This window comes from Emydura macquarii, unplaced genomic scaffold (genome assembly GCF_026122565.2).
Source record: "Emydura macquarii macquarii isolate MOO-44397 ecotype Brisbane River unplaced genomic scaffold, CSIRO-AGI_Emac_v2 contig_2473, whole genome shotgun sequence".
Classification (NCBI taxonomy): Eukaryota; Metazoa; Chordata; order Testudines; family Chelidae; genus Emydura; species Emydura macquarii.
The window spans coordinates 4466219-4478915 of record NW_027132610.1 but is presented as its reverse complement, the minus strand read 5'-3'; the positions used below and the strand labels follow the sequence as shown (position 1 = coordinate 4478915).

At 40.3% G+C, this 12697-nt stretch overlaps 1 protein-coding gene across 2 annotated transcripts in view; it reads left to right on the top strand.

Moving 5' to 3' along the window:
* Nucleotides 1–12697, top strand: part of MICU2 (mitochondrial calcium uptake 2) — a 237973-nt gene that overhangs the window by 160049 nt on the left and 65227 nt on the right. For both annotated transcript variants that reach the window (XM_067562865.1, XM_067562866.1), the window contains 2 exons: nt 11821–11852; nt 11957–12032. In XM_067562865.1, coding sequence (XP_067418966.1) covers nt 11821–11852; nt 11957–12032 — 108 coding nt within the window. The remainder of the gene's footprint in view (nt 1–11820; nt 11853–11956; nt 12033–12697) is intronic.

Sequence of the window (12697 nt, the reverse complement as noted above, 5' to 3'; positions counted from 1 at the left end):
AACAAATCTTACTGCAAATTACATCTTTTCATTGTGACTAATGTCAGAGGTGCAATCCATTATTACAGCATAGTACTTTGCTTTGCTGAGCCGCATCAATATGTTATCAAGCAGCTTCCTTGTCATAAGTTTAATCAATTCATTTTGAATTGTTTTGCTGCAGTAATAGTCCATAGCTTCTTTATGAACTACTTGACATAGGTGCTCATGCATGACATCATCATATTTCCCAAGGAGCTCTACCAAACAGAAGAAATTACCATTATGTTCAATGAACAACTTATCCAACGAGCCCAGGAAAGCCAAATTATTCTTTGCAAGGAAGAGGGTAATTGAGATCAAACACTAGAGCATGTTCCTCCTATGCTGGGTTTCAGCATTAATAATGTGCTGGTTTTCTGTGTCTGTGCATTTATTCACCTTGAGCTGGGACTCGACCTTCATCCATTTGGAGTAGGCCATAAAATGTCCAGGTGACTTTTCATGTTGCTTCAGAGCATCAGCTAAATTATGCCAGTAATTGTACCTGGAAAGCGCAAGCAACAGTTTGGCATTCTTGTCAAATATTTTGCAACAAAAACAAAACACTGTCAGTTAATTTTGAATAAACTAGCCAACACCAATTCAGTTTCTCACCATGCTCTAGCACTCTTTCACAATATGACTTGGAGAAGTGATGCTTCTGTTCATTTACTGGAAACATCATATCCTCAATTTTGCCCAGTCCATTCAAAATTGTACGAACAATATCGGCAGAGTTTAGGATTGCTGACCATAAAGACAGTAATAAGGAGGGCAGAAGTCTATGTTCTACAGTCTTAGAAAATCATCAAACATTGCATGTTAACCATTGCAAAAGAAGTAAGAGTATTTCTTTTATATCAGGGGTGGGGAACCTTTTTTATGTCAAGGGCCTGATGGTGGCCCTGGTGGCGGGGGAGAATTCAGCGGCGGCGTGGTTTCACGGCAGCGGCGGGGTTCTGTGGGGGACGGGGGACAGTGCCCGGCGCCGAAGTCCTCCCCGCCGCCGAAAACGGACAAACGGCGGCAGGGTTTTTGGTGGCGGGCACTGCCCCCCCTCCATGGAACCACGCCGCTGCCGTGAAACCGTGCCGCCGCCAAATTCCCCCCCACTGCCAGGTCCAGAACGAATGATTTCGCGGACCTTATACGGCCCGCCGCGGGCCGGACGTTCCCCACCCCTGTTTTATATTGTTGCATAGATAGCCTTTCAATAGATATCTCTGAAGTATCATTAAATATGTCCTTTATTAGTCGCTACTTGCCCTCTTCAAGACTTAAAACACAAGTACACTTTCACTATTACTGTACAGTATTCACTATTACAATAAAACAAGGTTCACACTATCGTAGCTGGCCTCTCAATTTACTTTAGTTCATTCTTATATCTCATTGACTGACTGGTGACATCCTGCCCCTTATATACCAGCAAGGGCATGGCTAACAACATTTTAGGAGGTTCGAGGAAAATGTAGTTCTCAGAAAGTCTGGAAGGTTCCATGAGATTCTACAAAGGTCCAGAACATTCTAGGAGGTTAGTGAAAAATTAATCCACGTACAGAATACCTGAAACATTTTACTTCAAACATTCTGTTTTTCCTTTTGTTGCTAACAACAAAACAGCACCTGCCCCTAAATCCACCCCTGCAGATGAGAACCAGTTATGTACCTAGATAGACTGATTAATGACCAGGAAGCCATTGATCATTTCTGGAAATCTTATTGTTGGTAACTCACCATCTCTTTAAAAAATTCTAGCAGTTTATGAAACTTGCCTTTCCTTGAAATTTCAGTCTGCTTCAGTTTCCTAACAGATCATGTTATCCTTTGATGTTATCTGCCTACAACAGATTCCCACCCTCTCAACCTCAGGCGGCCTTACTCACAAAGAAATCTTCTGGTATTTCTGGGGTGTGATGCAATTACTTCTCTGAAGTGGAGATCTGCCAAAGTTGGCCTTCACCCAGGAGCGTGCATAAACTACTAATTTCTTCAGTGGAACTATTGCGCTAAATAAATAATATTCGTATACATTTCTGAAAGATACAAAACTATGCTCTATAAGTCATATCAGAAACTTTTGATATTCTATTTTTTTAAATCAGCCATTCCATTTGGTTATATTTGTTTTTAATTCAAAGTTTCTAATTCAGGTGATGGTGATGGCTGGTATCAATTACTTTTTCATTTGTCAATTCACAGGTTCAGTAAATGATTGCTAGCTAAAGTTAGGTTCTTAATTCATTGTTTTAACCATGCTCTTTATTTATTGATCAGATATTGTCTTTTCAGGATTTTTCACAACTGATCGGGTCTTGTAGACTGTCTTCATAAGAGTCTTTGATTTTTCTTTAAGATGTTTTTGGTCTAGTACTCTTCCCAGATGAGTGTTTCCAAAGTATATTTTAAAGAATAAATTGTTGATCCCTGAATTTTCTTTCTATTACAGTAGACCCTAGAGCCACCTTTCACAACTTGGTCTCTGTTATAGAAGACACTGTGCAAACACACAGAATGACAGTCCTTGTCCCAGAGAGCTTACAGTCTAAATAAACAAGACAGGCAAAGGATGGGAGAAAAGGAGTATTATAGTCTCTGTTTTACAGGAAAACAGGCAGAGAGATTGTGATGTGTCCATGATCACATAAATTGTCTGTGGAATAGCTGGAAATTGAACCCAAATCTCCTGAGTCTGTGGCTTAATCCCAAAACTATTTTTCCTCTCTTCTTGAGATCCACTTTTTCCTTTTTCTAAGGTTATGTCTACACTTTGAGTGGGGTGTCTGATTTTCAGCTTGAGGAGACATATTTTATCTAGCTGTCATCAAGTTAGTGCATTAAAAATATGAAGTGCAAGTGGCGAGAGGGGCTAGCTTCACCAAGTACTTGCCTGTGGCCTCTGATGGACACTCACTCGGGGCGACTAGCCTTTTCCACTGTTCATGCTGCCGTGGCTACATTCTGTTTTTAGCTCACTAGCTTGATGACAGCCAGTGTGAGAGTCTCCTTGAGTTTGGAATCATATTCCCAGTTCAAAGTATAGACATACCGTGATACTGCCCCATTGTAATCATTCGGTGATTTTCCCAGGAGCACATTACAGCAGATTGGTTGTTCTTCAAAGTTTTGTGTGTACTGAAAATAATTATATGCTGAACACCTACTCTCTGAAAATCAGGCTCCTTTAAGATGACTCAAGTTGGACACCCAGAAATTTTAAGCATCCACAATCACTAGTCACTTTTGTAAATTTAGGTCTATGCCTCTATCCAGTGACTAAAACACAGGTCAGTTGCTAGAGTGAACATATGCACACAAACAGTCTTAAATCTTCTATCCTGTTAGTAGAAAGCAATGAGATCTAGATCTAAGATGAATGGTTGCAATCACCTTACCAGAACTGCATGAAACTAAATGATTTGGTTGCTGCCTTGTAAGTAGAATTAGTTTGGGGTGAGGCTGTCCAAAAGTAACCCCCAAACTGAGGATTTTTGGAACAAAAAGTAGACATACTTCTCAATGTGGGAGTTAGGGACTGCCCTAGCGTACTGTCAAGAACCTCCTCACTAGATTCACCTCTGTTTTAACTGGTCTACCCAGCGCGTGCTCTCAAGTCCCAATCCCAGCCCAGTAGGAGGAAAGCAAAGACCCTGCACCAGCTGTATCATGTAACATGGTTTAATCAATTGCTAACCCATCAGTAGTTAACCAGTGAAGAGCGAAATAGTACTAAAATATGTACTGTCATGACACTGATGTGGCCAACTGATATCTTTGTGAACATAAGACTAGAAGGGACTTCATGGGTCATTGAGTCCAGACTCCTGCTATCAAAATGTGAAATAAAAATATAAATGCATACCATATATGAGATAGTTACTTTGTGTGTGCATATGTGGACACACACAGAGATATAACCACATCCACCCACATTTTAGAAGTTACCTTCATGTCACTTTGTGGAAAATGTTAGTGTTTCTAATTTATAAGGAGGTAAGGGGAATAGCTATTGAGACTACTTTTGTGAATAAATACTAAGTAAAATTTATGCTGATTTATTATGAATAACAATGAAAAATAAGGTGATATTTTTGAAAACTCCCTTATCAGAAGGCTGAACACAGATAGGTTAGAGCAATGAGATGTTCCCATTATTTTTGGCTAATTTTAACCTTGATTTAGCTATAGTAAATGTTTTTAATTAGGCCCCAATCCTGGAATCTAGTCTGACTCCTTCACCTGTGCAGAACCCCATTGCAGTGGGACGTCACCCCATATCAGAGACCGTATCTACATGGTACAGATTGCAGAATCAGAGCCTGGGTTGACACTATTGTCTTCACTTAGTCCTGCTCTTTTTATTCTTTAGAAAAGAAGCTGTAACATATGATGAACGCTGATGAGATATGAATTTGCCAAACTCCAACAAAAGTAGCATGGGATGGCAACAACTAAAAAGCAGATTTTGAGAAAGAAATCTTGTTTGTTAGTTTTTCTTAGCTGGATATTGCTGCATCTGCAATATAGTCACAAATAGCATCCTACTGAAATTTTCTCAGTAACTTTACGAAGTCAAGGTGATGGTAGCAAATTAATTTCCAGGACAAATATTTCTGTTGGGCAATTGTTCTTATATATATTTAGTTTGCATGGAATTTTCCTTATTTAAAAAATAAATAAATATACTGCCGTGGAAAATTATGGTTTGTCTAAAGAGTGAGTTAAATTTCTCCCTTGCTTTGGCGGTTGGTTTTTATTACCAAAATGGGAGATCTTAGTGATTTTGTTCATAAGATTCTTTTGCTCTGGCAATACCTTTTGTCAGTTTTAGCTTTTTCTAACTGTATGAAAGTAATAGGTGTTACTGAGTGCAAGTGTGCACTTGTTTAATTCAGTACTGTCCTACTTCTAGTTCCAGCACTGATGTCAACTTCATGCTGCATGTTAATATAAAGAGATGATAGAAAAAATTCTATTGTCAAAAATGTACGTGACAAAAGACTGTGCTTGCCTGTGACAAATTAAAACTGAAATAACTGCTCTTGGTGATGTTTTCTTAGTTATGGTTGTCAACTAACTACATTTTCTTGGCTAGAGGCAATTTTTTTTTTTTACTCTTATGTAGGCTTGAAGTTTTTAATGCAGCTTCACTTGTAAAGCTAAAATGGCCCTTTGCCTGTAACAAGATGTGCTTGTACCTGATTGCTGCTTTGTAGATCCGCTGTAGATACTGAAAATCAGATGATGGAATCTCTGAGATAGGTGGGGACTGTAAAAATTTTTGGTTTATTTCATGAGCCAAAATTCCATCTCAAGCTTGGAAGATCTGTAGCAAGAGAAGTATTTCCCATTCTTTCATGTTCATAAAAAATCAAAATTACATTTGAAAGCACTGAAGTTAGACTTATTACTGTAAATGAGTTTTCTAATCTTTCATTTGTGGTTGTATGTAAAAATAAACCGTTTGATTTAGAGTAAAATTGCAGAAAACTGCATTCATAAGTTTTGCTACTCAACGACAAACAGATCCTATTTGTATCCCCCCCGGCATTCCTCAGACAAAGGGTTGGGTCCTGATGTATATGGTCAAGTGTCAGGAATGATAGCTTTAACAGGTCCCCATATTCTTTTAAGGATGCAAGGGACCCTTTTTAAAAATAAGTAATATTAATGGGATGCTTTTAAGACCTTGTCTGCACTGGCTAAGGAAACTGTTGCCACCTCTCTAACAAACCATGTTGAAGCATGGCTGTTGCTAAATAGTAGCTAACCATGTTTCCCTAAGCAATGTAGACAAAGCCTTAGAAGACCTTGTTCTTCAGAGATGCACACATTTGATGGGGCAGCACATCATATTAACAAAGCTGGCCTTTTTAGTGTTCTAAAGGGAACTCCTTACAAGAAACTGAATAAATGAAAAGGACATGCAATAAGGGCTAAATTGGTGTTTAGGAACTAATATGAAAACTACAATAATAATACAGTATATTTTTTTGTGTATCTTAGTAATTGGCTTGTTTGTTTTGCAAATCATTTGTATGCTTACTGTATTCAAAGGATAATTGGATTAAAATATTATAACCTTTTTTTTAAATGAGACGAGACTCCTGCATGCAGTTTGTTATAAAAGGCCCTTAAAATCCTGTATTGTAATAGATTACACTAATCGCATGACAATATGAAAACTAATACTAATGCATAATTTGGAATTTCTGTTCAACAAGGTTACTACTTTCCATAAATTTTTGCTTACTAGCTATGGCTTACTAGCTTATGTACACCACATTAAGTACACCACATTTGAATAAATTGTAACAAATACAGATTTTTTAAGCCTATTTGTAGTGGGTGCCATTAAAGCAAAGAAATAAGCAGTACTACACCACAGTAATTTGGAGCATTTCCTTTACTATGAACAGTGGTAAAAAGTTTTAATTTGCTTCTCAAACCCTCCTCCCCTACTGTTTTTCTCTTTACTTCATGTTATCCTCTTTCCTATCCTTTGCTATTCATATATTCCTTCCCAGTATAGCTGCTCAGTTTCTCTCTCCCAACCCCAGTTGATGTCACTTTTCTTCCCTTGCCATTGTGCTCACAAATCCAGTTTGGATGGTAAGAGCTCTCCTTTCCTAGTAGACAAGTTCATCGGTCTCCCCGCCCACCCATCCTTTCTGCAGTCCATTCATATGAAAAAATCCACTGGAAACAGGCATCACCTTGATAATTTTTTTATTTCAAAGGATGAAATACATAAACTGTTACCTGGTCTGTAGCTTCCAACTTCCACAGTTTAAGATGTCCTGTTGTATTATGGACTTTATAGTGGAGATCCTTACTAACCATACCTAATAAAATGTACCATTGTTACTAGAACACTAAATCAGCAAGTTTGCAGCAAAATTCCTGTAACAGCATATGAGCTTCCCCTGTGACAAAGTTGCTGAGCTAAGCATGGTGAGGACAGTTCTGTACCTGTCAGGGAGCCAGCTGCAGCAGGGGCAGTCTCAAAGCAACACACTGGATACAGCTGATCCTAACAAGGCTGCCTGATTGACTGCACTTCCTGACTGGTGGAAGGGCGGAGCTAACTGCTATTTAACCCAGCAACAGCCAAAGCTCCCTTGCTGCTCAACACATTCCCTTCCTGCAGCTGCACTTGCTCCTGCCCCACCTGCTCTTTTGTTCACTTCAGCCCCTATCCTTCTCCATCTTTGACACCCCTGGCTCCACTTCCTGATCAAGTCTTTGGTTCCCCCCTTGGCTCTGGTATTCAGCTGCTGATCTTCTGACCCTTAGCTCTGCTCGCGACTACCACCTTTGTATGTTCCATGGTTCTCATCCTTGACTCCAACTTAGCCCCGGTCTAACCTCCAAGCGTGGCTATCCCACGGCTCCAAGCATTAGCCCAACTGCCCACCTCCTGATTGTGTCCATGATAGTACCTGGATGGGAAGCTTCCAAGGGAAAATGGCAGACACTGGTGTTGGTGATTCAGAAGGTAGTAACTATGCCCTTGCATAGTTTTACAGGACAGTGGCATAACATTCAGATGATTTTTCCACTCCTCTTCCCAAAAATCTACACAACTGTGAAGTGCCCTCTTTTCCACAACACCCTCTTTTTGCCCCCGCCAACACCACCACCACAATCCTTAGAGGCTTTGCTCATTTTACTGCTCCAGTCTGCAGTGCTCTGCGCCTCTCCTTCCCAATCCTCCTGGTTTCTGCACGTTTATTCTGGATATTGACAAGATATTGCTGTTTTTATTCATCTGAGTGGGTGGCTGACTTTTGACATGTGGTACTCCTGTGGCTAGCTGTTCCCAGGGCCACCATGGGAGTGGGGAGAATGTGTGGGTGGATGCAAGTGCCCTTAATCAGACACATGAGCAGATGACTGGCTTCAGAACAGATGTTAGTGGTTTTCCAGGAGCTTCTTGCAGTGAAAGTGGCGATGTGGTTGCTTTCTCTGTTTCTCCAGATCTTCTGTTCCGCCCACCAGCTCTCCATCTGCTTCAGATGCTCTCCACCAAGTACTCCTGCAGGTCAATCAGAAAAGTGAAAGGGGAAGCCTTACATACCGACTCATTCTCTCCTGCAGGGCTTCTTGGTCCATGGGTCCTCAAGCATCACTGCAGCTGCTACATTGATATTTAATCCCATGTTAGAGGGCACTGAGCTGCTGGTGATGCCATCTTACTGAGGAGACTAATCAAGTGGTTTGGACCTCAGCGTTATAAGATCCAAAGGCATATTCTACAATAGCTAAGGGTTTTAAATCACAGTGTCTTGGATACATTCTAATTAAGTTACACCTACCCTCTGCTGGATACAATAAACTTCTCACTTCCTGCCCTAAAATATCCTGGAATATTGCAATGCTATGTTAAACACCTGTCACATACTGCCCCCAAGATGGCTGCATTTCAGTGCTGGATAGAAATGGAATTCATGTAATATTATACTAATATCATTATTTTAGCCTTATTTAGCACCTTTCAGCTCAAATACTTAATTTTTTGCATCCTTCAAGATACAAGATTCTGGTATGTGTGTGTATAATATAACCTCCCTCAGAACACCATCCTTGCCACCATGCATGTCACCTTCCTATACACCAACATCCCTTACAATGATTGCATCACTGCCTGCATCAAATAGCTACAAGATAATAGACAACACTCAGATATCTGTCCCAAACATCCATTGTTTCCTCACCCGTAACAATTTTACATTCCACAACAGACACTTTGTCCAAACTATGGGAACGCCCATGGATACTAGGATGGCTCCTCAGTATGCCAAGATCTTCATGGGCCACTTTAAGGAAGACATTCTGGACAAATGCATCACAAAACCAATGATATACCTGAGGTCATTGATGATATTTTCATATTCTGGACAGATGACCTAAACACTCTCATAGATTTCTGTCTCAACTTCAGCAACCACCACCCATCTATTAAACTCTCTGGAGCACTCCCACAATAGCATCAACTTCCTGGATATCATCTTCAGCAATGGAACTCTGCAGATAATTATATACAAGAAACACACAGATCCAGTAGCCACCCCAAACAAACCAAGAAATCTATCTACAGCCAGGCACTCAGATCCACAGAATATGCTCTGAAGAGAAAGTCCGGGATATACACATTAACACACTCAAAACCATCTTCACTAAACAGGGACAGTCCACCAGAGAAGTAGATTGAATCATGAAATGGGCCATCCAAATAGCTGAGAGAACCTGCTTCAATACGGAAATAAAACCTCTTTTGAGCACACCCCCTAATTGTCACTTACCACCACACACTGGAACTCATATGGGGTATCATCAAATAATTACAACCCATTCTTGATGGGGACCACATCTGAATGAAATCTTTTCTGAACCCATTCTTCTGGCCTTCAAATACCCTCCACCCCCTCCCTCACCCCTCCTCTCCTCTCCTACCTCATCATGAGAAACAAGCTCCCCACAGAACAGGACACACCAACTCAAAGCAGCAAACCCTGCCAGAACAACAGATGCAAAGTCTGTACATCTCCACTGTGACAATGATCAACACCCCCCCACACACACACCTTTCAAGATCCATGGATCCTACACATGCATATCACAACCTGTGGTATACCTCATCCAGTGCACTAACTTCCCCAATAACAACTGTGTAGGTGAAACCAGACAATCATTATGCTCTCAAATGAACAGGAACTTGATAAAAGACAAAAGCACCATATCATCCATAGACAAACACTTTTCACAAAATGATCACTCTATATCTGATCTCTCAGTCCTCATTTTCAAAGGAAATCTGCACAGCAGGTTCAAAAGAGGAGCGTGGGAGCTTAAATTCATAACTTTGGTAGACACTAAATATCATGGGCACTAAAAATCCAGAGACGCTGGATTTATGGTTTATTACAACAACTGCCCCCAAGCTGCCTTTTTCTCCCCTCTCGCTTCCTTTCTCCCCTATGACTGGAAGGGTGTTAACAGGCTTCTTCACATTGACTGGTCCCTTGAAATATATGTTATGCTAAAAAATCTGTTCCACTTTGTATTTAGCTGTGAGGCTCATAGTATGTTTCCCAGGCCTGAAGAGAGCTCTCTGTAAGCTCAAAAGCTTTTCTTTCTCTCCAACAGATGTTGGTTCAGTAAAAGATATTACTTCACCCACCTGTCTTTCTGTGTGTAGCGCACTCAGACATACAATGATATTCATATATATAAATAAATAGGGTGGACTGAATAGCAACATCTGTAGCTAAGGGCTCCCAACTCTTTCTATAAAAATATCCAAATTTCAGTTGCTTATAACTTTGAAATGTTCTATGCCAGGTGTCGGCTGAATTTTTTGGGAAAGTTTCAGCAAAAGCAATTTTACTGTTTCAGATAATAAGGATAGGGGAAAATGCATTATTTTGTCCACGTATACAAAAAAATTCTATAACCATTTCATTGAGAAGTTTTAGTGCCTCATTGCTGTGAAACATGCACTTGAAATTTGCCTGTTGCCTGTGGGATTATACTGTTACTTTTTGCTATCCCTGTGAAAATCCACCCATATTTGGCCAAGTTGTTAGCCTCTGAAAATTGTAGTTAGCACATGCTCAATAGTTTATTAGAGGCAAGCAGCATTAGTCATCATAGATTCTGTCTGCACTGGTCATGCCCACACAGCAGTTATTGCCAACTGGACTTCACATGCACAGTCCCCACAGGGCAACTGAGCATGTTCCATCCTGGGACTCCAGGGACTGAGTGGGACTTTATCTGCAATTGTTCCTCTCCATTGTCTGAAGTCACTGTGGCACCAAGCTCCAGAACCAAGAGCAGAGAGATTCTCTCCTGTGTACTTAGTGCTCTCTGCTAGCACCCAGACAGCATGGATGAGGAGGAGGAAGTAACCTGACTTGTATTGAAAGGAATTAGAAGTAAGGGGATGGGGGAAAACAGAGGGGAGTTAAATAGGAGCCCAAAGGGGATAGGAATAGGATCCGAGCCAGGGAGAGGACTTACAGAGGGGATAGAAGCATTGCAGGGACAGGAACAGGCTGGGGTGACAAGGGCAGAAAGATCTAAACCACTAGAACACACTTCCCCAGAGAACTTGGAACTGAACCAAAGATTCCTAAGCAGATCTCTATTTCACTGTTGTCAAACATATCATTGTGCTTTCCACTGGCTAAATATGTGACACATCCCCTTTTAGTGGTTGGTCCACACAGAAGAGAGCTGCCTGGTACTGCTGCCAGTTACTCAGATCAAGAGTATCAGGTCAGGGATCGGGGCCCTGCTGTTGACTCGGGGGTCAGTATGGTTATGGTTCCATGTAATGAAATTTGTTTTTTCAGTTTGCTGTTTTAAAAACTTAAGAAATTGGATTTTTAAAACATTAAAAGAACTTTAATTCTGACATTTCTGAACTTTTGAGAACTTGACTCTGTTTCAACACATATTATGTGCATTTATGTGTAGATGTGTGTAAATAATTTCAGGGTCTGTAGTACAGGTAGCACAGTGTATGCAAAATCACATTGGTGTGCTAGTCATAAATACTTGAAGCAGTTTGTGGTTTCATCTGGGTAGCAAGAACATTTGAATAGGTTACTCATATTATTTTTAAACATTGTCCTTGCCTGATCATTGAGAGGATTAGAAACAAACTGCCAGCTACAAAATATTCTGTTTCATATTACTTAATATTTTCCCATAAAAATCTGAAGAACCTGATCAAAGTTTCAAGTCAGAATTTGTTATTAAATGATAATGATTTTTTTATTATTATTACAGGTGCAGCTCTGGCCAAGAAACTGACAAAAAAGGTAAGCAAAATGTTCTTTCTGTTCTCAAAAGGAACTCTTGTTCCTTCTATTACTCAACCCCTATTTCACAACTGATTTTATTTTTTTTATTTGCATGTTTAAAGGAGGTAGATGCTGCACTTGTAAATGTTACAAAGGCTAAACCAGGACCAACCTTTTTTAGAGACCTCGGCGATAAAGGTAATATACTTTGGTACTGAAAGTACATTTTATATTTTTGGACCTAATTATTTGTGTGAATATATTTGATTGAAGGTTCCACAAACCCTACTTGATTTCCATATAGCAAGGAGTTAATTTCCTGCTGAGATCTCTCTCAGTTTTTCAAGGTGAGGCAGGGCTGGGAATTGAAGACCCATTCAAGCACTGGTAGGACACCAGGAAATTCTGTAAAAACACCGATCTGACACTGTGGGAAAGGAGGCCATTGGAGGAGGCAGAATTCCACAGCCAGTTACTAGAAGGGTGGGTTGTAACTGAAAGTAGGCTTTTGTTTGTTTCTCTCCAACAGCCTGTTGGGGTTCTTTTATGTAATTTGGATGCACTTAAAACTTATAAAAAAGAAACCTTGGATAAAAATTGTAATTCATACTGTACTCCCCTGTTCTGGAGCATCCCTGATCTCAGTGTCCCTTATTCTTTCCTTTTCAGACAGGGCCTCAGTGACCCCCGCTATCCTCACCCCCGCTCCACAGCCCCACCACTTAAGATCGGCATGCCCTGGATTCTTGTGTGGTGCCTCCACTTAGGGGATGGGAGCATAAACTAGTTACAGCTACTCCAACCTCTAAGATATTACATTTTATAACAGGGAATCCAGTACCAACAAATAAAAATAAACCACA